This window comes from Chiroxiphia lanceolata, chromosome 13 (genome assembly GCF_009829145.1).
Source record: "Chiroxiphia lanceolata isolate bChiLan1 chromosome 13, bChiLan1.pri, whole genome shotgun sequence".
NCBI classification, from domain to species: domain Eukaryota; kingdom Metazoa; phylum Chordata; class Aves; order Passeriformes; family Pipridae; genus Chiroxiphia; species Chiroxiphia lanceolata.
Genome location: NC_045649.1, coordinates 841,629 through 861,178, shown reverse-complemented (window position 1 = coordinate 861,178; position 19,550 = coordinate 841,629). Strand labels below are relative to the sequence as shown.

Here is a 19,550-nt window from a genome sequence, read left to right as displayed (position 1 = left end):
ACCTGAACAAAAATTCAGCTGCTAGTCTAGTAAAAATTGCATATTTTGGTATATGACAGTTTACTTGGATCTCACAATCTAGCAAACTACCTTTGGCTGTGCCAGTGTGGAAAATGAGGGTGCAAAATGAGAGAGAACTTACTCCCATCCTTGAACATGTGTGTGAGTTCTTTACTCAGCTGCACAAGTGTCTCCTCTCAGTGTCAGAAAGGGTTTATAGGTTGGGCTGTACTGAAAGGAGGCAGCTGTATGATTTACCTTTTCCTCTTGTATGTCCCTATAGTGGTGTTTCTTTATGTAGCATTAGATTTGTCCCCTGAATATGAATTTGTTAATTGCCTGGCTTCCAACCTTCCTTCTGCTTTTTAGTGCTTTTCATCTGTCTCTTGAGTTTTACAGGACTGACTTCCAGGTATTATTATGAAAAGCACCCAGAGATGTGTGGAGGGCTTATAAAAATATATAAATGCAGTTAACCTGGGGTTAACAGTAAAACCTTGAAAGAGTTACAAAAACATTCTTTTGTCTACTTCTAATCAAATTGTGTAATTGTATAATATTAATGGGGGGGGAGAAATAACACAGTTTTTGCTTTTGATCTCCTACTGTGACTGTCTTGGGGCAACTTTCAGAGCAGGCAATTCTAAAATTTTTTAAAAGACCACTTTGCTGGATTTTGAGGTGCCATAACAGATCATGTGCTCACAGGCAGAGCAGTAATTTATTAATTATTCTGTTAAGTTCAGAAGTTGAAAGGGAACCAGCATGGCTTTATCGAAAAGAAGGAAACGTGTGGTTAAACGTTTTTGGCTATAGTCTTAGGTGGTTTCTGTTTTCCAGAAAGAGGAGAGAGGGGAAAAGGAGTCTAAATTCCTTTCTCTAAAATAAATTAAAAAGTATCAGTATGCTTTATTGTGTTTTAATGAGAGAAAAGTTCCTGCCTAAACTCGTGGGGTTTCAATATGAATTGTACTACATTTGAATGATTATATGGTAATTTCAAAACCTGAATATCTTGCTAAGGAATTCATCTTTCAGAAGGGAAAAATGATTATTTATCAGAGTTTTGAAGAGCTACTGAATGGGTGGTGGCTCTGATTTGGGAGCAAGGGCACAGGATTTATCTGGAAAGGTCAGGCTGTGTGCCAGAGGTTCCCCAGCTGCTGTGTCAGCAGCTCAGCTTTGGGCAGCGTGCTCAGGGCAGATAGCACCAGGGATCCCAGAGAGCAGCCCCAGGGATCCCAGAGAGCAGCCCCAGGGATCCCAGAGAGCAGGCACCAGGAATCACATCGGCTCTCGCAGCTCGTTTCCCCTTTGACTTCTGAAGATTCCCACAGGATTTCCAGCACTGCTCAGGCTCCCAGGTGATGTGGGGGGCATTGCATTTGAAGCACTGAGCCCTCAGCAGCTGTGTCTGAGCTCCCTGCTGTTTGCACTGAGCCAGGAAGTTTGCACATAATGCCCTGGCAGCTGCAGTGACCAAGGCACTGAACAGCCACTGAAATGAGGTAGTGGCAGCACAATATTCCTTGGCAAAGAAACGAACAAAAAGTACTCCTGGACAACTTGGGAAGGCAGGTTTTGTCATCTGTGGGAAGTTCTAAGTAAATTCTGACATCCCAGGCTCCTGGTGTGGGCCAGAAGGGTAGGGGAGGCCAGGTGAGAAGTAAACCCTAAGTGAAGATCAGCAAAGGGCTTGTTTGCTCCTGTAAAACATAACTAGATTAGAGTACAGGCTGCTTTGTCTTTACAGACCCATAGTTGGCTTGTGCTGTTTTTTTATTTCCCCTCTTGAATTATTCTTCATTCTTCTTAGAAGAGAATGACACTTGGTACTAATAGCCTCTTTTAACTGTTTTTCACTTCTAAACTAGTTAAACACAGGTATTAAATTGATGACGTGCACTTTGCTCCTTGTGAGATGGGTGAGTGAGGGCTGTTCTGAGAGGGTGGGATGTGTTTGAAATGCTCAGTCTCGAAATGAGGGCTGTGGGAGGTGGTTTCCTGGTAGTCCACGTCTTACTCACACTGCTTGTGACACCTCTGCTCACAGAGGCCGTGGGGCAGAGCTGTGCCCCGGGCTGTGCCCAGAGCTGTGCCCAGAGCTGTGCCCCGGGCTGTGCCCAGAGCTGTGCCCAGAGCTGTGCCCCGGGCTGTGCCCCGAGCTGTGCCCCGAGCTGTGCCCCGAGCTGCGCCCCGGGCTGCGCCCCGAGCTGTGCCCCGGGCTGTGCCCAGAGCTGTGCCCCGGGCTGTGCCCAGAGCTGTGCCCAGAGCTGTGCCCCGGGCTGTGCCCAGAGCTGTGCCCCGGGCTGTGCCCCGGGCTGTGCCCAGAGCTGTGCCCCGGGCTGTGCCCCGGGCTGTGCCCCGGGCTGTGCCCCGAGCTGTGCCCAGAGCTGTGCCCCGGGCTGTACTGGCACCACACAGGGCTGAGGGTGACACCAGGGCTGTGCCCCGAGTGCCAGCACCGAGCACTGCCTGTGCCCTCAGCAGAGACCCTGCAGGGGAGTGCACGTGGGCAGAGGATCCCTTGAACTAACCCTTGCCCCTTCATCACTGAGCTCCTGCACATTGCACTCATTAAAACATCAGGAGGGCGTCCCTTTGGACCAAAGTGTGATAAGTTGTAGAAGTCAAGCTGGGAGATTAAATGTGTGTTTTCTTTGGCAAATAACATTACTTGTTTGTCAGTTGGATTCACGTTATTTGTTCCCTTTCTCCCACTCGTGGGTTGCCTTTCATGTTGTTTAGTGCCTTTGCACGTGGGAGGCTCACCTTCCTCTGGGGCTCCTGCTCCTCTGGGCTTTTCCTCTTCTGCTCAGTGACCTGAGCTGGTGAGTGTGGAGCTGAGCAGGGAGGCACAGCTGGGGTGCTCTGAGATGCTGAGCATCGATTGGGCTCGGAGGAGGATTTGCCAGAGCATTAATTTAGAGCTGTTAGAGAAAGTGCTGTGTGAGAATTCCCCCACCTGGCTGAGCTGCTCCAGAAGGCTGAAAAAGCTCTGGATTTGGTCTGTGTGAGCAGTCCTCCAGTCTGAAGTGCGTGCAGGCCTGCGTGCCTGGTTTGCCTCTCTGGTGATTCAACATAGACAAACTCTGTTCCACGAGGGGTTTTGACTTGCCAAGTAGGCTGAAATAACCACAGAAGGTTGATTTTTATCTTTCTTTTTTAGTTTTTTTTTTTTTCTGTACAATTCAGGTAATTTTACTGTGACTTTTGTTTAAGGCTGATGTCATTAAATATAACACATCAAACTCATTTAATGTTATATTTGCTTCTTTTTAAGTTGTGTCATCACTGTATCATCTACCATTATCTAGATGTGGGGCCTTAAGCCTTGCATTATTCCTTGCTGCAGTTCAAGGCACTGTGCACATTGGTGCTGTACTTGGGTTTTCATCATCTGGTGTTGCTTCTTTTGAACAGCCTTTCCCACGTGCTAGAATTGACACAGGAAGACTTCCTTATTTTTAGCATGGTGTGTATATATAGTGTATTTTATTGAATTTTGACTAGTTCATAAATTTGAGGAGGATTGAAACCAGTATGTGCTCTTTGATGAAAGCTCTCATGTGTTGGGGTTCAATCCAGTGCTTCTTGGGAGTAAGTGTTCATTTAACTGTTTAAATGTGCTGTAAAGGATCCTCCCTGTCTGGCACTGTGCCACTTCCTTGGTGACAGGAAGGCTAGCTGACAAGAAAAACAGTTAATTTAACTGAAAGTAGTAAGAGTTCTAACCAAATCTTGGTGCATGCCAGTTTATAAAATGAGAACACAGCTTAAATTTGTTCCATCCATTCAGTAGGCAAAAGTTAAAGCACTCACTTGATTAAAATGAGTTCTTGGAAAGGAAGCAGAAGAAGCTGTTAAATGGAGTCTCATGTTACCAGCTGGTTTGGATGTTCTTCTAAGAATGCACAGAGGAGCTTCCTGGATCAGTATGTTCATTGTGCAGGCACGTGTGTGATGCTTTCAAACTCACAGCATGTGTTTGGCTTTTGTTTCAGGTGTACTTGAAGGCACCGATGATTCTCAATGGTGTCTGTGTGATCTGGAAAGGCTGGATAGACCTACAGAGACTGGATGGAATGGGCTGCCTGGAATTTGATGAAGAGAGAGCACAGGTAAGACAGCCTGCCCTTGGGTACTGTGCCTCAGACATTTGTTCTTCTGGGAGGAAACACGCAGGCAGGTAGTGATCACAAATTCTAATTTGCTTTTTTTCTGCCTTCACTTTGAGTACAAACTCCAAAGGAAACTTATAGTACAGATGTTCAGAAATATGTGGTCAAATATTAGGGGTGGGGATCACTTGTAGTTTACAGCCACACTGTTACTGTGCTACAGAGTAGTAAATCAAAGTGTTTGAGAAACCATGCGTGTATCTTGTACCAGTTTGATTGGCAAGTCTATTCTAGCTGTTTATTTTAGGGTGATAGAGGTTTTTTTAAGTAGCTTTTTCTTTTATTGCATGTGGGTGAGAATGAAGAGTGGTTTTATTTGTCCCCTAACACTGGTGGACTCTGCTCTGTTAAGGTGTGGCAGCCTTTGAGAACTTACCTGCCCACTTCCCACCAGCAAAATTACTGCCTAGCAGCTGAATCTTTGGACATGTACAAGAACAAAGTCAAGACAGAGGAAATGAAATGCCTTTTAAAGTGGATGTCAGATAGACAAGGTTCACTTACACAGTAGGATTCTTTAACTTGGTCAGACTTGAGACATGTCTTTGCTTTTGAAACGTAGTTCGGTAACAAATCCACTGAGCTGATATTAAAAGCTGCTGCACCAGGTTTGTTGTGGGCTTCCATGCAGATCACCTGTCTGTGTATTGGACAGTAAGTTGGATGTAGTAACATCAGTTACCAGAGTTATGCCTTACAGTCTATATTTTGGGATGAACTCAGCCCTGTGGGGGTTACTCCTGGCAGTTGTGCCCTGGATTTAAATAAGGATGCATTTTCTGTTTCCACTCTCTGCCTCATTCTCAGCCCTCACTTCTGTGGGGTTTCCTTTTCAGTCCTTCTACAGCTGCAGTTGGTCACTACATCATGAGTAGGAGCCCCCTGGTTCCACCAAAATACCAAGAAGTTTCCTCCATTGTGGTACCTGCCTCTCCCTAACTTAAGAAACCAATTTGCACATTAATTAGATGTTCTTAATGTGACTGTGTTCTGGATTAAATAGAAATGCTTTGTGTCAAAAGAGTGTCTTAGAAGCAGTCACAGCCCTGCATGCTTTCTTCATGATGCCTAGAAAGGGAGAATAATCCTGCCACCTTTTGTCAATGCACAAGAAAAGCCACAAGCCAAGCTTTTACTCAAAATCCACTCTTTGCTGTGCATTCACTTCTTGCAAAGCTGTGTGTTGATGTTCTGAGCTCAGCTCCAGTTGCAGCAGTGCCCTGGACTCCATGGATCAGGAGGCCTTTGGGCTGTACTGGTTTACACAACCAGGGCAAGTGTGGAGCCCTGAGGACTGTGCAGGATAAATCCCAAGGTTCTTGATCTACAGTGAGTAAGTTTGATACATAACACTAAATCACAGGACTTCTGAACTGGGAGCAGACTGATGGGAACATGCACTCAGAAGGAAGCAGTGTCACTGCTTTATAAATTTTCTCCTCAAAAAGTCAGGCACCCTTCCAAAAAGGAGAGTGCTCAGGTGACCTGTGGTTCAATTTTTCTCTTCTTAATTTCGCAATAAATATTTTTGCAAGTGCTTAAGTTATTTTAGTTTCTTGATGTGTGTATGCTGTCTTAACAACACTTCACAACTCCTTTTTGCTGTCTCCAGGAAGTGTGTGTGCCCTGGAGCTGTGCTTTGTGCTCTGTCTGTGTGTGAGGGGATGTGTGTGTGCTCCCAGGTGTCACTGCTGTCTCCAGTTGTGAGTACAGGGTGCTGAGCTGGAGGTGTTGCCCTGTGTGGATCCTCAGAGCTGTGTTTGCACTCAGTTACAGGGGTGTAATTTGTGTTCAGTTTGTGCTTCCTGACGATTCTGAGCTCATCCTTGGTCACCTCATTTGCTACAGCAGTAGTGCCCTAGGGCTCCTGGTGCCATGAGGAACTGTACAGGCACAGAAGGAGCTGCACCCTTACATCTGTTAGTATTGGAAACATTTGGGCAATCTTTCACAGTCTTAAGTTTCCTTTTTCCTGTATCTGTCACTCTGCTTCCTTGTTTAAAACTGTGGTAATATTGCTAGAGGCCGTTGACCCAACTGCTGACATTCATCCCAAAATAACACTGATGTCACACTGGGCTGAAGTGCCTCCTACTCTGCATTGTAGGGCCTGTGGTACCCACTGTCCCTTGTAAGAAAAGGTCCTGCTGGTGCTCAAACACACACCCATTTTCTGGAAGCCTTGCCTTGTGCAAAAGTAGTGCTCTTGCATTTTCTTGTCTCTTGCCACTTCTTTGCCAACTAATGCTGAGATCAGATAAAACTTCTCTTTGCTGTCACACTTCAGAAATTATAGTGTCCTTCAGCAGGTCAGCAGATATTTTAGGAAGAAAATCCACACACATAACACTGAAGTACTTTAGTTGTAACTGTTAACCTACTGTTTTCTACTTAATCCTCAGCCTGTTCATGTTTGGTTACTGAGCACTCTTTATTGCTAAAGGCCCTGATTCTGCTGCTTGTTCAGCCTTTGCTGCACTGACACACAGATGTACATACAGCTTGAATATCTTCCCTATTTGGGGCTGAAATTTCCCTGGATTTGATATTCAAGTGTCCTTAAGAGACAGTTTCTGTCTCCAGCAGTTTTGCATCTCCTCTGCAGTAGAACATCCTGTTATCTCACCAAACCTTTTCCTACCAGGCTGCCCTGGGGGGTTGTGTGTATAAGTGTGGGGGGTGTAAGCTTCTGTCTTGTTTTTGTTTTTTTTTTTTTAAATTTTCTAGATTGGGAGGTTTGTTTTCATTCTGTTGTGTTGATACAGCTCATGTTTTGCTTATTCTTTTTTTTCTTACTACATTCATACCAGGAGTGTTTCTGTGGAATAAAACTAAGATGTGTAAATGATTTGGTCTCGTACAGCTGCATTCACTAGGCTGTAATTCCTAGAATTGAGTGACATTTTTGAAAGTGTTTGTTAAATTCCTGCTGTATAAGATTGAGACATTGGTTAATTTGTTAGAATGTATCACCAAGAGTAGAGCAGAATTTATTTTTTTTTTTTTACTAAAAAAAAGAAAGTTCTGATGCTTTTTTCTTCTGCTTTCTCTGACATTAGTAAACCAGTGTTTCAGCTGTCAGCACATCTTCATCCTGCATGTCAACATACTGATTTTTTCCCCCCATAAATTTCTAATTTGGCTTCTTTTGGTTATGACCATTTCTTTAAAATATTCTGGCTGAGGCTGTGTGTCATCCTTTCAGTTCGTGACCACTGTAAATGATGGCAAAATGCAAAAACCTTTGATGATAAAAGAATCTGCTTCTATTTAAGTCTGTTTAAGAAAAGGGTAATAAAGACATAACTCTCTTCTGTAAACCAGGAGGCAGCTTTCCTGTAGCCATCTGGGAGACGAGCTTATCTGTTTTCTCTCTCTCCTTCTGCATTATTAAGAACAAACTTACTTTCTGCTGTCTGACCTCGATTGCTGTGCCTTGGATGAACATTAAGATAGCTGTAAAGGGCCAAATTCTACCCTTAAAAATAGCAGGTAGTGTGAAAATGTTGTTGGCAGCTTTAAGCCCTGCCCTGCTCCGTGGCTTTCCTGGGAGCTGTGGAGCAGTGGATTGGCAGCTGTTTGTGTTTCCCTGCCCTGGGCCCGAGGGAGCCCCTTCCCATCACTTCCCAGAGCAGCTCCAGGGCCCTGCACTGTGCCCACGGCAAAAAAGGCAATTTAAGGTTTTCTGGGGCTGGGCATGCTTTATCTGAAATTAAAAAATTGATGTGCTCAATCCCCTGGTAGGTGAACACTTAGCTGGGCTCTCTGCAGGTTTGTGTCCTCCAGCAGTCAAGGTTGGCTTCTCTTAAAATGATCAACTTTGAAATAATGTCTGTGTGTGTGGGAATGGTGAGCTGGGTCAGGGGTAATTCCAGCTGGGGAGCAGGAGGAGGGAGAACCAACACAGTTTATCCTTTACCGTTTTGTGGAACCTCTTTAGACTTGACTCTTCCATTCTGAAAATGTAAAAGTTCTGATGGGTAACAGAAAATATGTATTAAAAGACCTCTTTAAGAGAAATAACTTCTAACCCAATTAGTAATGGCTTTACATATTAATAAGAGTTTATTTAAAACATTTTCTAATAGAAGATACAGTTTGAAGGATTTTTTTTTTCCTGAGTGTAAATTTATTAAATCTATTCCTGTGCATAAGCCATTGTTGAAAATAAACTGCAGAGCTGTTGAAAAGCTGCAGGTTTCTCCTCCAATGTATGGGAATGTGTGCTAATTAGTAGAGGAATAATTTCTGCTTTGCACTTTCTTATGCACCTAAATTTAAATAATAAGGATTTATTAAATTTAAATAATAAGGACTTATTATTATATCATTTAATTTATAAATGTATATAATTATAAATTATAAATATATAATATATAGATTATAAGTTTATATAATTATATGAATTTAAAACATAAGGATTAAGAATGTTCATACTGATGCACTTGCAGCAGCTTTTGATAAAATGAAGGATTTATTTGACTTGTAACTTAGGTAATACTTTTTTTTAAATGTAAGAGAATTACATTACCTTTGTTTTTATAGTGATGCTAGTGGACTCTGACTAGCTATACCTGTGAATGCTGCCTTCAAAATTACTTTTATAAGGAGAATAAGATGTATTGCCTTTTTCATACAACTTCTGAGAATTCCTAGCTTTTTCAAAGAACAGCAGCATTTAAACTACTTTGGAAAATCAGCTCCCCTTTGAAAATGTATTTTAACCAAAGCTGCCCCAGCTTTGGTTGTCCCTGCTGCTGCAGTGAAGGTGAGTGTTATTGCATTAACCTGGGCTGGCCTTTGCTGGAGCTCCTCTGTTCTGGCAGGTTCCGTGGGACATTCTTGACTTTGCTGCCTTAGTAAGTGATCCTTCCTGTGCATGAGAGCTGTGATGTGGTGGAAGTGAGGGTTGCCTTTTGTGTCACTCTGTGTGCTCTGCTCTGGTAGCAGGAGGATGCATTGGCACAACAAGCCTTCGAGGAGGCTCGGCGGAGAACCCGCGAGTTCGAGGACAGAGACAGGTCTCACCGGGAGGAAATGGAGGTGAGGGTTTCACAGCTGCTGTCAGTAACTGGTTAGTACTTTCCCAAACCTTTAGATTTGTCTGTTTGTACAATGTTGTGTGTTTTCTGTTTGTTCAATGCTGTCATACAAAAATTGCAAAATGCATTGGTTTTAACTCTTGTAAAAATGGATTTAAAGTTTTTGAAGTTTTGATAAGAATTCTCTGATCTTATCCTTTCTTCCTTCCTGTAGATGGCCTTTTCTATGGGTACTTAAGCTGTAAGGACATATTTATTCACAGAGTTCCATTTCTCTCTCAAATGATACTTTAATAGCAGGGAGAGGGATCTTTTGCCCCGTGCATTTCTCATGAATACAGAAAAGGCTTGGGGAGCTGTGGGCATAATTTTGGATCTCACTATCCCATGTTGTGGGAAACATTATCAGTGAATTTAATCAGATGCCACAGTCTGCTTTCTTGTACAGGCTAGTTCTATTGTCCTCTCACCTTCTTCTTGCTGGCAGGGAGCCTTGCTTCTCTCTTTCACTGGTGTAGTTCCCCCTGTGTTGTTCTTTGCTTCTTCAGGGCCCCACAGGATTGAATCTTGTTCTTTCTTGATGAGAGCAGAAATTACTGAGCAGAAAAGAGGAGCCAGGAAAGGGAATGGAAACCAGCTGCTCTGAGATGTCAGAAAGGCAGGAGCTGTAAGAGGACGAGTAATAATGCATGAGGGGAGTTGGCAAGTTAAGACAGAGAATAGGGAGAACACAGAAATGCTCTGAATTTCTCTCACTTATAATGCTGTTTCTTACTTCCTGCTTCGTCAGTGCAGCCTGGCTTTGCTATAATCCAATATGATCAATCTGCTGGTTCTCCAGTTTTTAGAAAATTCGATTGTTGTTATTGCTAAGCTCCTTTTCTTTTGGCATTCCTTCTGATAATTGAGATGATGAGACAGACTTTCTTCCCTTCCAAGTACAATTGGAAGACACTGAGCATGAGAATGAGAGGGAACAGGCAGACAGAGAACACTGTCTCTCACTTTGCAGGGGTGGCTGGAAGGTGTCTCCTTGCAAACACTGCTGCAGCTGGGTCAGGGATCTGCTGGAACAAGGGTCAAATCCTTGCCTTGGAAGCCTGGCTGCTGCTGGATCCTGGGAGCAACAGCTGGATTAGCTGAGTGATTCTGTCACAGCATAGCTGGAACCTGCCTGTGGGCTCAGTTCAGAAGGAAGGTAGAATTAGCTTTAAGTCTGTGGCACCTGCTCTAATTTTAACAACACAAAGTAGGTACTTTAGGTCTGGCCCTATGTCTTTGACCTCAATTTACTTAAAGCTTTTCTTGATTTATTTTCCTTTACTGTGTCCTTCATCCCCAGTCCTGCCACTGCAGAGAAGCAGCTGTGTGCATACTGAGTGCTGAAGGCTCAAAAAGAATGAGGCTTCATGAAATAACTTCTGCAGTTCTGAGAGAATTAATTTTTCCTCTGAGTGTAGAAAACACTTCCTTACAGCTAAGCTGTGCAAAAAAACTCAGTTAACAGTGAGATTGAGGTCATACTGAGCATCTGGGGTTTCATGACAGACATCAAAACTCCTGACACTGAGACACAAAAAGCACCATCCCTGGCTGTCTGCAGGAGCTGCATTCAATAACTACTGAGAAGACTCTTGCTCTTAATAAGGCAGCAGGCAGTTGTCATTAAGGGTTGTCCTTATTAGCTGTTAGTACCCATTTTCTCTTAAAACAGCAATAGTTGTTGTCCTAGCTGTAAAGCACTGGTGTAGATCACCTACAGAAAGGAAGAAAAGGAAAAACTACTGATTTGAAATATGTTTAAGCAGAATAAAAACTATGTCAAAAGGTGCATCAAATTTATGTGATGGCAAATACAGATTTTTAATAATTGCAATACGTTTTTGTTCATATTTTGCTACTTATTTTACTGTACATGTTTAATATGTGTAACCAAGAGATCTTTGCCTCAAATACTTGTAGGTCTGTAATTGGTTTTCACATTTCAGTTTTCATTTGTGTGTTTGGGGTAAGATGTTCTGACTGTGTCTCTGGAATGTTTACAGATGAGCTTTTGCAATCTAGATCTTACGACTGCATAAAAATTGGGATCCTCTGGGTGGGACAGGGGAGAGAGCAGAGACAGACTTACAGTGCATTCCTAAACAGGAATCAGGTTTCCAATCCAGTCACTGCTTCCTTGACTTCCACTCTAATGCAGCAGCTTGGAAATAGGGTTTGTCAGTGGTACCTGCTGACCCTGCACTGCTGGCAGCTGGAAAAACCCCAATCCAGCCTGCCCTGGGTGCTGCCTGTGCACCTCAAAAGGTCAAACAGCATCTTTGGTTGTACTAAGAGATGATACTTGAAGGGTTTTTTATAGAAAAGGTCAGTACTAAGAGTACTGAGTGAATTTCTGTGGATGTTATGCTACACACACATGAAGATACTGCCCTCATAATCTCTTTAGTGTGATCTCCACACAGCTCTCAGCATCACTAAAACTTCAGATTTTTCTTTCCTTCTAAGCTTGGCACGGACAGCAAAACTCAGAACTGGCAGCCGTGGAACAGGATCTCATCAGTGTTAATGATGGTTTTAGGAATTGCAACACTGTGTAAAATCAGGATATTTCTGACAGTAGAATTACAGCCAAAATGCCTTTAATAGAGACCAGATTCTGCTTCAGTGGGGGAGGGAAGGGGAATCCTGCAATATTCCACCCACTCCTACCCAAAACAGAGGCGCCAGCTCTTTGGAAACATTTATCCATCCAAAGCCTGACAGCATATGAAAATGATCAGATTAAATTCTTTATTTATACAGCTTTCTGGGTAGAAAAGATTCCCTATTCTAAGTCTCTTTGTAGACTTAAAGTGGTATATCCTTGCACAGGAGTGATCAGTGATAAGGTGTTGAAAGGAGTTTAATTGGGTCGTATGTGGCAATTGGATATTAGAACAGTGACACTTGAAACGGGGAAAAAATAGGAAGTGTGGTAACAATTTAGAAATGATTGCTTTATTAATTTTCATTTTTAAGTATCCTAAAAATACCCCAACCAATTAAAAAAAAAATCCCCACCAACAAAAACCCTTCAGAGTGCTGTCAAGTTTGTTTGCCCTCTTTTCTTCAAATACTTCCATTCATGACCACAGTAGCACACCAGATCTTTATTTTAATGAACATATTCTTTGCATCTGAGAACAGAATCTGAGGTAGGTTGTGCATGAATTTCCAATGGTGATTGTGTTTTTGTGCACTCCTCTAGTGTAAATAGGGTGTGAGTGGATTTAGGAATTTTCATTGAAGTTTTTAAGCACCTCTGAGTTGAACTGTGTTCTGTTACATTTTTGACATAGTTTGTTTTGAATACAAGATGCTTTTGAGTTTTTGTATCAACTTGTGTAGCTTGGTTGCATCAGATATTGCAAATCCTGCCTCACTGTTCAGGATTCCTTTGTTTCAAAGATGCTTTTGAAGTCAGTGAGTGTTCTTAGTGCCTTCAAAATTAATAATGTATTCTAATGGCTTTTACTTCTACAAAAACGTTGGAATGCTGAGACAGTGAATGTTTAATGATACACACAAAGAAAGACTTTGTCCCTGGTTAAAGATTATTGTAAAAAAATGAAATAAATGATGGAAGCTCATTAAGTTTAGGAACACTGAGCTGCTTGTCAGACTTGGACTATTTAATGGCTTCACACCAGTCAAAGGCAAAGTTCTCTTTCCATGAGCAAGTGCTACACCTGGGAAACTTGGTCTAAGGCTGTTACTTTAGGGGTGTTTTCTGGAACAGGAATATGGACTTGAAGTGTTTGTGCCCCCTTTACCAAACTAACAGAAGAGAGTGAGGAGACTAAAGGGACGTTGGTGAGGCAGGTCTCTAATTTATCTCCTTGTGTCTTGGTTGAGAGTCAGTCAGTAGGAGTGTCTCTGCTGTTTGGTTTCACTCTGAGTGCCCAGGGTTCAGGGGCAGGAGAGGTTTTCTGCAGAAATTCCTGCCAAGTCGCCGTCCAGAAGCGCTTCAGTCTTCTGATAAAAACCTCTGCTTGTTCTTCAGTCTTCTGGCCACAGGAACGTGATGCAAGAACGTGTTCCACTGTGCTGAGTGGCTGGGAGAGACTCAAACAGCTCCTGCTCCTGAGATCAGAACCTGCAGAAAGCGAGGGCCTGTGCTCAGCACAGAGGAGCCACAGGCAGGTGCCTCCTGCATCTCCTGCTGGAGCAGTGGCACCGAGGGGGGTTTTCCAGGGATGGCAGAGGAGAGGAGGCTCTCTGGGGTGTTGCTGCACACAGGTCAGGGTGTTTTGTGAAGGTTTGTTTTGTACAAGCACACTGTAATTTCAGACTTGGTCTGAGGTTGCAGTTTGTCTGACTGTGTCACTGGAGCTCAGCTAAGGATGCTCCCACTGCTCTACCTGGGGAGGGGCTGGGTCTGTTCTCAGCCTTCCAGTGTCATTTCTTCAACCAGGGTTTATGAAATGTCATATATTTCTACTTTGTGTTCATTTGCTATGTTACTGCCATGCTCTTTGTTTTAGCAACACTGTGAGTCAAGAAGCAGAGTGGTTTGCTTGTCCCTGAGACAGTCTAGTCTAGCAATCTGTCTGTTTGTGGTCTTGTGCTAAATATAAATTACATTAATGCCTAAGCAGAACCATTTTGGGAAACTGCATGAAATTCCCATTTTAAAAACCTTCATTTTGCTGAAAAAAACCCCTGGTTTGAAACCTTTGTTTCTTCCAGTAGCAATCCTCTCAATGCAAAGCACCAAAAAACCCCCACCAACCCCAGCCTTTAAAAACTGCTGGAGAAAAATGTACCTACATTTTAAATGCTGAGTCCTGCCCTAGGTTTTTACACGTTTCTGTTGTTTGTCAGGAATGTTTTCATTTAATTGTGCTGAAGTCCTGAACTCTTAAAAAGCAAACAGGATTTTGCTACAGAAATGTAAACACTTTACAGTTGAAAGAAAATGAAGTAGTAGGACTGACTTTTATGCTTTCATGTTCTTCCAAGGTTCTAGGTGGTAAAATCATTCTCCCTTCTTTCTTCTTCATTTTTAAAGATGAAACTCTTAGTGTAAATAAATGTTCTAAGTAATTATAAGTGTTTTTGTCAAATCTAACTGGCTTCAGAAGAAAGTATAGCATAACAATAAGTTTGGAGGGGTTTTTGTTTAAATTTTGTTGTTGTTTTTTTTTAATTTTTTCTCATCAAACTCTATGATGTTTAAGGATTTTTTTTCCCTCAAAAATTAATCTGGAATTAATTTAATTAATACTTATTGTATGTACTCTCCAAACTGACAGTGGCATAAAAATAGTGTAAGCTTCAATACAGGTTTTTGGATATGAAAGAAACCCAAACTGTTAATTTTTCATATGCAGTGGGTAGTGTACACTTGGTAAATGCTTCTGTGTGTGTACAACCATAAATAGATGTAATTTGTTTGTGTGCAGGAAGAATACAACATAATTTAGAAAGAGGCATTAAAGTGGGTGTGTGGATTTGCCTCGGAGGTTCTGCAGTGTGAGTACAGTACGAGTAAGCCAGTTATGTTATGACTGGTTTGCTTCACAAGAACTTAGCTGGTGTTTGTGTGAAAGTGCCACGGAATGCATATATCAGAAAAACAATTTGTGCTGTGCAGAATCAATGCTGACTGCAGGAGGGAGGAGATCAATCTTGCAAATCAGGGAATACTGTAATATAAGCGTCTTCTTTCAGTCAATGAAGGTTAGAAAGGGGCTGAGCAACAGAGGAAAACTGTCTGGAGGCAATCAATATTAATTATAAATTTATAACCTTTAGACCAGCCTTCAAACAATACTTTCTAAAAGGGAGCGTTTCAAGCTTTTTTTTTTTCCCTTGGAAAAGAAGTTCTAATACGAAAGTAAAAACTTCAGTCTCTGCTCGAAGCTCTTCAGAGCTCCTTGCTCTTGCTGTGCCTTTTCCTTTCCTTTCCTTGCAGTCCCCAGGGTTGGTCCCTTCACAAGGGCTTTTAAACAGAGATGCAGCTACTGCAGAGGTTTTGGGCAGAGGGTGAATGGGGCTGAGTGGCCTGGCCCTGCTCTGGAGCTCCCCAGCAGCTGCTGGCAGAGCAGGCTGGGCAGGTGGCAGGGCTGAGGTGTGTCCTTATTTCAGGGCTTTTGGTTTGGGTGGGTTTTATCCTGCGGTTCTCTTCGTTTTAGAAAAGTATCTGCAGTGTATTCTCAGGTTTAGTTGGTTTTTTTTTTTTCATCCCTTTTCAGGAGGTTGACAGTCCTTCTAAGAGTATCCAAATGTTCACTGTTTAGTTTGTCATAACATAGCCTGATTTTTCACTTCTTTAGTAAACTATAGATGGCAGAGGGCACACAATGCATCTGCTCTGTTTCAGCAGGACAGAGCTGCCAGAATCCCATTAAAGAATTGCAGTGGAGTTGTCCACGAAGAGACTTTATTTTGGCTGCTCTTCTTGGCAGCCCTTCTTCCTTCCCTCCTCTTCACCAGTGTCCCAAGTTCTATGTAGTACTTGTCATGTCACTGCCTGGCATTCCGAGGTGCCAATTTTCCCTGCTGGTTTTTTGAGTGATTCATGGAAAGGGAGGGCCATCTTCATGGCAGCCCTGGCCGTGCTTGCTGAGTTTACTCCCAGCTCTCTCAGTTCTGCTTTCTCGGTTGCTCTCGTGTAAACCACACGGTGGGACTGCAGCCTCTGCCCCTGAGGAGCTCATGTGGTGACAGGGCTTGGCTGCCTTGGGGACATCAGAGGCCTCAGAGCAGGCACAGGAAGGGGGCAGTTACAGAGGCTTTCTCAAAGTCATTTTTAGGAGTTCTGTTGGCACAGTTGAAAGCACCACTGGCTGCAGTGTGGGTCAGGATCGAGAGGCTGCAGGAGGAGGAGGAGGGTGTCTGACTGTCTTGGCAGCTGGAGGAGCTGCTCGTGTGCCTCCTTCCTTAATTGCCATTATTCTTAGATTTGTTTTCCTAAGTGCCCCAGGAACAGATGTAAAGGCTCCAACATGGTCCTTTTTCGAAAAAGTCAGTGATAAAAATTAACAATTTGACAATTTTAGGCTATCTAATTTATTGAGAAGAAAAATAATATAATACTAATACTGCATCATGCTCTTAATATGACTTTCAGTCCATACCAGCTAACATATATTAGGCTTGGAAAAAGCTCAGACAGACATCAGAGGGTTGAAGAGAGCACAGGTGTAAGAGCATTGCAGGGGCCACATTTGTTTGTTTACCCTCCAGTCAAAACGTTTTTGTTAGTAACTCGCTTTTGTTAGTAACTCTTTTTTGTTAGTAACTAACACTTTTTTGTTAGTAACTAACACTTTTTTGTTAGTAACTAACTTTTTTGTTAGTAACTCACTCTTTTTTGTTAGTAACTAACTCTTTTTTGTCAGTACTTCATTACCCCCCTGATATCAGCACTGTGAGTCCAGCATGAATAAATCTAGGACAGCCTGTGATAGGAGGCTCTGGGGTGGTTCTTTGCCAGGTATGTTCCTGCAGTTCTTTCAGTGGGCCATCAGACCATCTCCAGGGCAGGAGGCTGGGAATGGTTTGTGGCCACTCATAATTCCTGCCCTGCTGCAGGAGATTTGCAGTGCTGAAAGCTGAGTGCCAAGTGGTTTTGGGTGTTGAAACTCCTGATGTGTCCATGGCATTAACTCTTCGATTTCAGGACATTTGGAAGGAAACTGGCAATGTTGGTTAAAATACATTCATTTTTAGGAACATTACAGATCTGTGTACTGTTTCCAAGTTTTTCTCACAAGCAAATATTTTTTTATCCTTTCACTAAATAGCAGATGAAGGACATGCAAAGTAGTGCTCCTTCAAACTTAAAATCAGCATTTGACTGAAAAAAAATGAAATATGCAGAGAAAAAAAATGAATAACTACTGTTTTCTCATGGCTCATTATGCATGACTCATGGCAGGGTATTCCATTTCCCAGTGGCAAAGATAGATGCATCTTTCTTAATTGAAGCAAGTCTCCTTAATCCTTGAGAAGCTGAGCTCATTATTCACTGAGAGTAATTCTGGTGCTTTTGCATGGCAGCAAAAGGTATGCATTTCAAAAATTACAGCAAATGCTGCAGTTCAGAGGATTGATTAGCTGTGCTGGGCGTGTGGGACCCTCGGCTGAGAGAAGTCTGGAAAGTGCCATTTTACATGTCTAAAAGGGAAGTTTTAGCTTCCTGTAATGGGCTGAGAACCAGCAGACACTGCCACACTGGCAGTCACACTCCTCCTGCACGTGGTGTTCAGGATCTTGTGGCATTTCCTAGGAAAGTTGTGTTTTGCCAATTGCCAGTGAACAAACCCAGCCCCAGTGCCTGGTGCTGCCCAGGGTGCTGCCTGCCTACAAACCAGGGCACTCCCCTGGTCTTCAATGAGCAGGTTTTATTTCTCCTGGTGTTCTTTGAGCGTGTGGGGCACAGCTGTGGTGGTTCCACACTGTGCCTTGGCAGAGTGGCTGGGGACAGAACCAGAGTGTTCCACGTGTTGTCCTGCAGAGCAGAAGAGCACAAGCAGAGGGTGTCTGAGCCAGAGCTGTCATTCCAACATGTTACCACTGCTTGTGTAAATCCCCACTTACTGAATTGCAAAATTACTCCTTTATCCACACACACTGGTGTCAGATACTGTAATGAGTGCTTCTGGTGCATCTGAGGGTCGTTTGTTGTGCCTTCTGCACAGCACTTGAAAGGGCAGATCTGCTGGTGGTTCACCAGTGGCTTCTGCACACTCTGCAAGCAGCAGAGAGGTCACGAATCACACAACTCCTTTCATATGTTTTGAAAGAAAAGACCACTTTAAGCAAAGCATAAATGCAACCATATGCCTGTGTCTGGAATCTTCACTGAAATCTGACAATAAAATTGCTGTGTGTGTGATTTGCTTTCTGAGGAAGAAACACTGTTGCTTTAGAGCAGCAGTAGAGCAGCAATTAACTTGCTGCTCTTTTCTAGTTAAGTGTAAAAATTATTATCGAGTGCAAAATTGGTAGAAGATTAGTAGAAGTAAGATTCTTACAGACAGTGCTTGCCTTTGTTTCCCTCCAGAAGAAAGAGGCAACAGTTAAAACCAGAAGAAATCTTGTTGCAGTCGGTTCAATAGGAGAAGAATGTGCAAAGTGGAACTGTTTCTGTTTTGTTAATCTTGGTAGAACTCTAAATAAATACTGTCACACTAATTTAAGACTTGTTGAACAACCATTTCATATTAAGAAAAATCTTTACAACACACTTTACTTTTCTGTTGAAGGGGAAAAAAAAAGTGTGAGCCCTCCTTCATTAACCTTTCCACAGTGATTTTGATAGTCAAAGCTGAATGATTTGCCTTTTAGAAATTATGTAAAAATCTTAATTAAACACCATCTTCTAATATTCAGCATCTCCACAAAGAGGACAGTTTGCAAAAGTTGCTTCAGGACCTGAAAGGAAAATACCCTTAAACACTAAAATCGTCAGTGCTGTTTGTGATTAGAGCTGTTTGCTTTAATGTGATTCCTCAGAAAGATTACTGAGAAATCTGGGGGGTTGTGCACCAGCAGTGATGTTGGCTGACACCTTCAGAGTTCTTCTGCATGGAGGAGAAGCAGATTGTACCCTCAGTCAGAGTGTGACCCACCCAGATAGAACAGAGTGAAAAGATTGACTCACCCCTGAACACCTAAAATGCAACCAAGGGCAGCACTGGATAAAGGTAGCAGGTAGCAACTGTGATATTTAAGATAGTGGAGGTGTTTCCAAAACAACAGTGGCAACATGATCACTAAGGAGAGTGCAGGAGGGAATTGTCTGCTCTGGAAACATGTTGGTTACTGGGGGGATTTATTGAGTGAACTCCGTGTGCATCAGAGTGGGACCACTGCCCATGAAAGGAAAATGGAACTCAAATCAGTTTTTAAACAGAAGGGAGCAGGAGTTCCCTGGGTGCAGTAACCAGTTAATCACTGGGAGCATCCAACTGGGCAGACAAGAAGGATGGTAGATAAGGGAGGCAGAAGTAAAGAAGGACAAGTCAAAGGTAGCTTCTTTAACTGTGACTGATACTGCTGTGACTGACCATCCTTAATTTCCTCTTTACAGTGCCATCAACTCAAATGTTTAACAGAATGATTTCTTTAAAAGAGAACTTATATTTGGTTTAATGCAGGGGTGCAATCGTCAATCCCAGAGCTTTCTCAGTTTGGTATTCTTGCCAACTTTGCAGGTGCACTGAAAAAGAAAGTGTGTGTTAAAATGTGTGTCAGTCTATCAATTAAATTGTGCTTGTGTGTTACCATGTTATAATTCCAGAATTATATAATTCCTGATTCCTGAAGAAGCTGA

General features: G+C 42.7%; 1 protein-coding gene across 2 annotated transcripts in view; it reads left to right on the top strand.

The window, feature by feature from the left end:
• CBFB (core-binding factor subunit beta) overlaps positions 1-19,550 on the top strand; it is a 39,735-nt gene that overhangs the window by 17,382 nt on the left and 2,803 nt on the right. Inside the window, exons 4-5 of one of the 2 annotated variants that reach the window (XM_032701337.1) lie at positions 4,005-4,121; positions 9,129-9,255. In XM_032701337.1, the coding sequence (XP_032557228.1) occupies positions 4,005-4,121; positions 9,129-9,255 (244 nt within the window). The remainder of the gene's footprint in view (positions 1-4,004; positions 4,122-9,128; positions 9,256-19,550) is intronic. The other variant, XM_032701336.1, reaches the window with a different exon arrangement.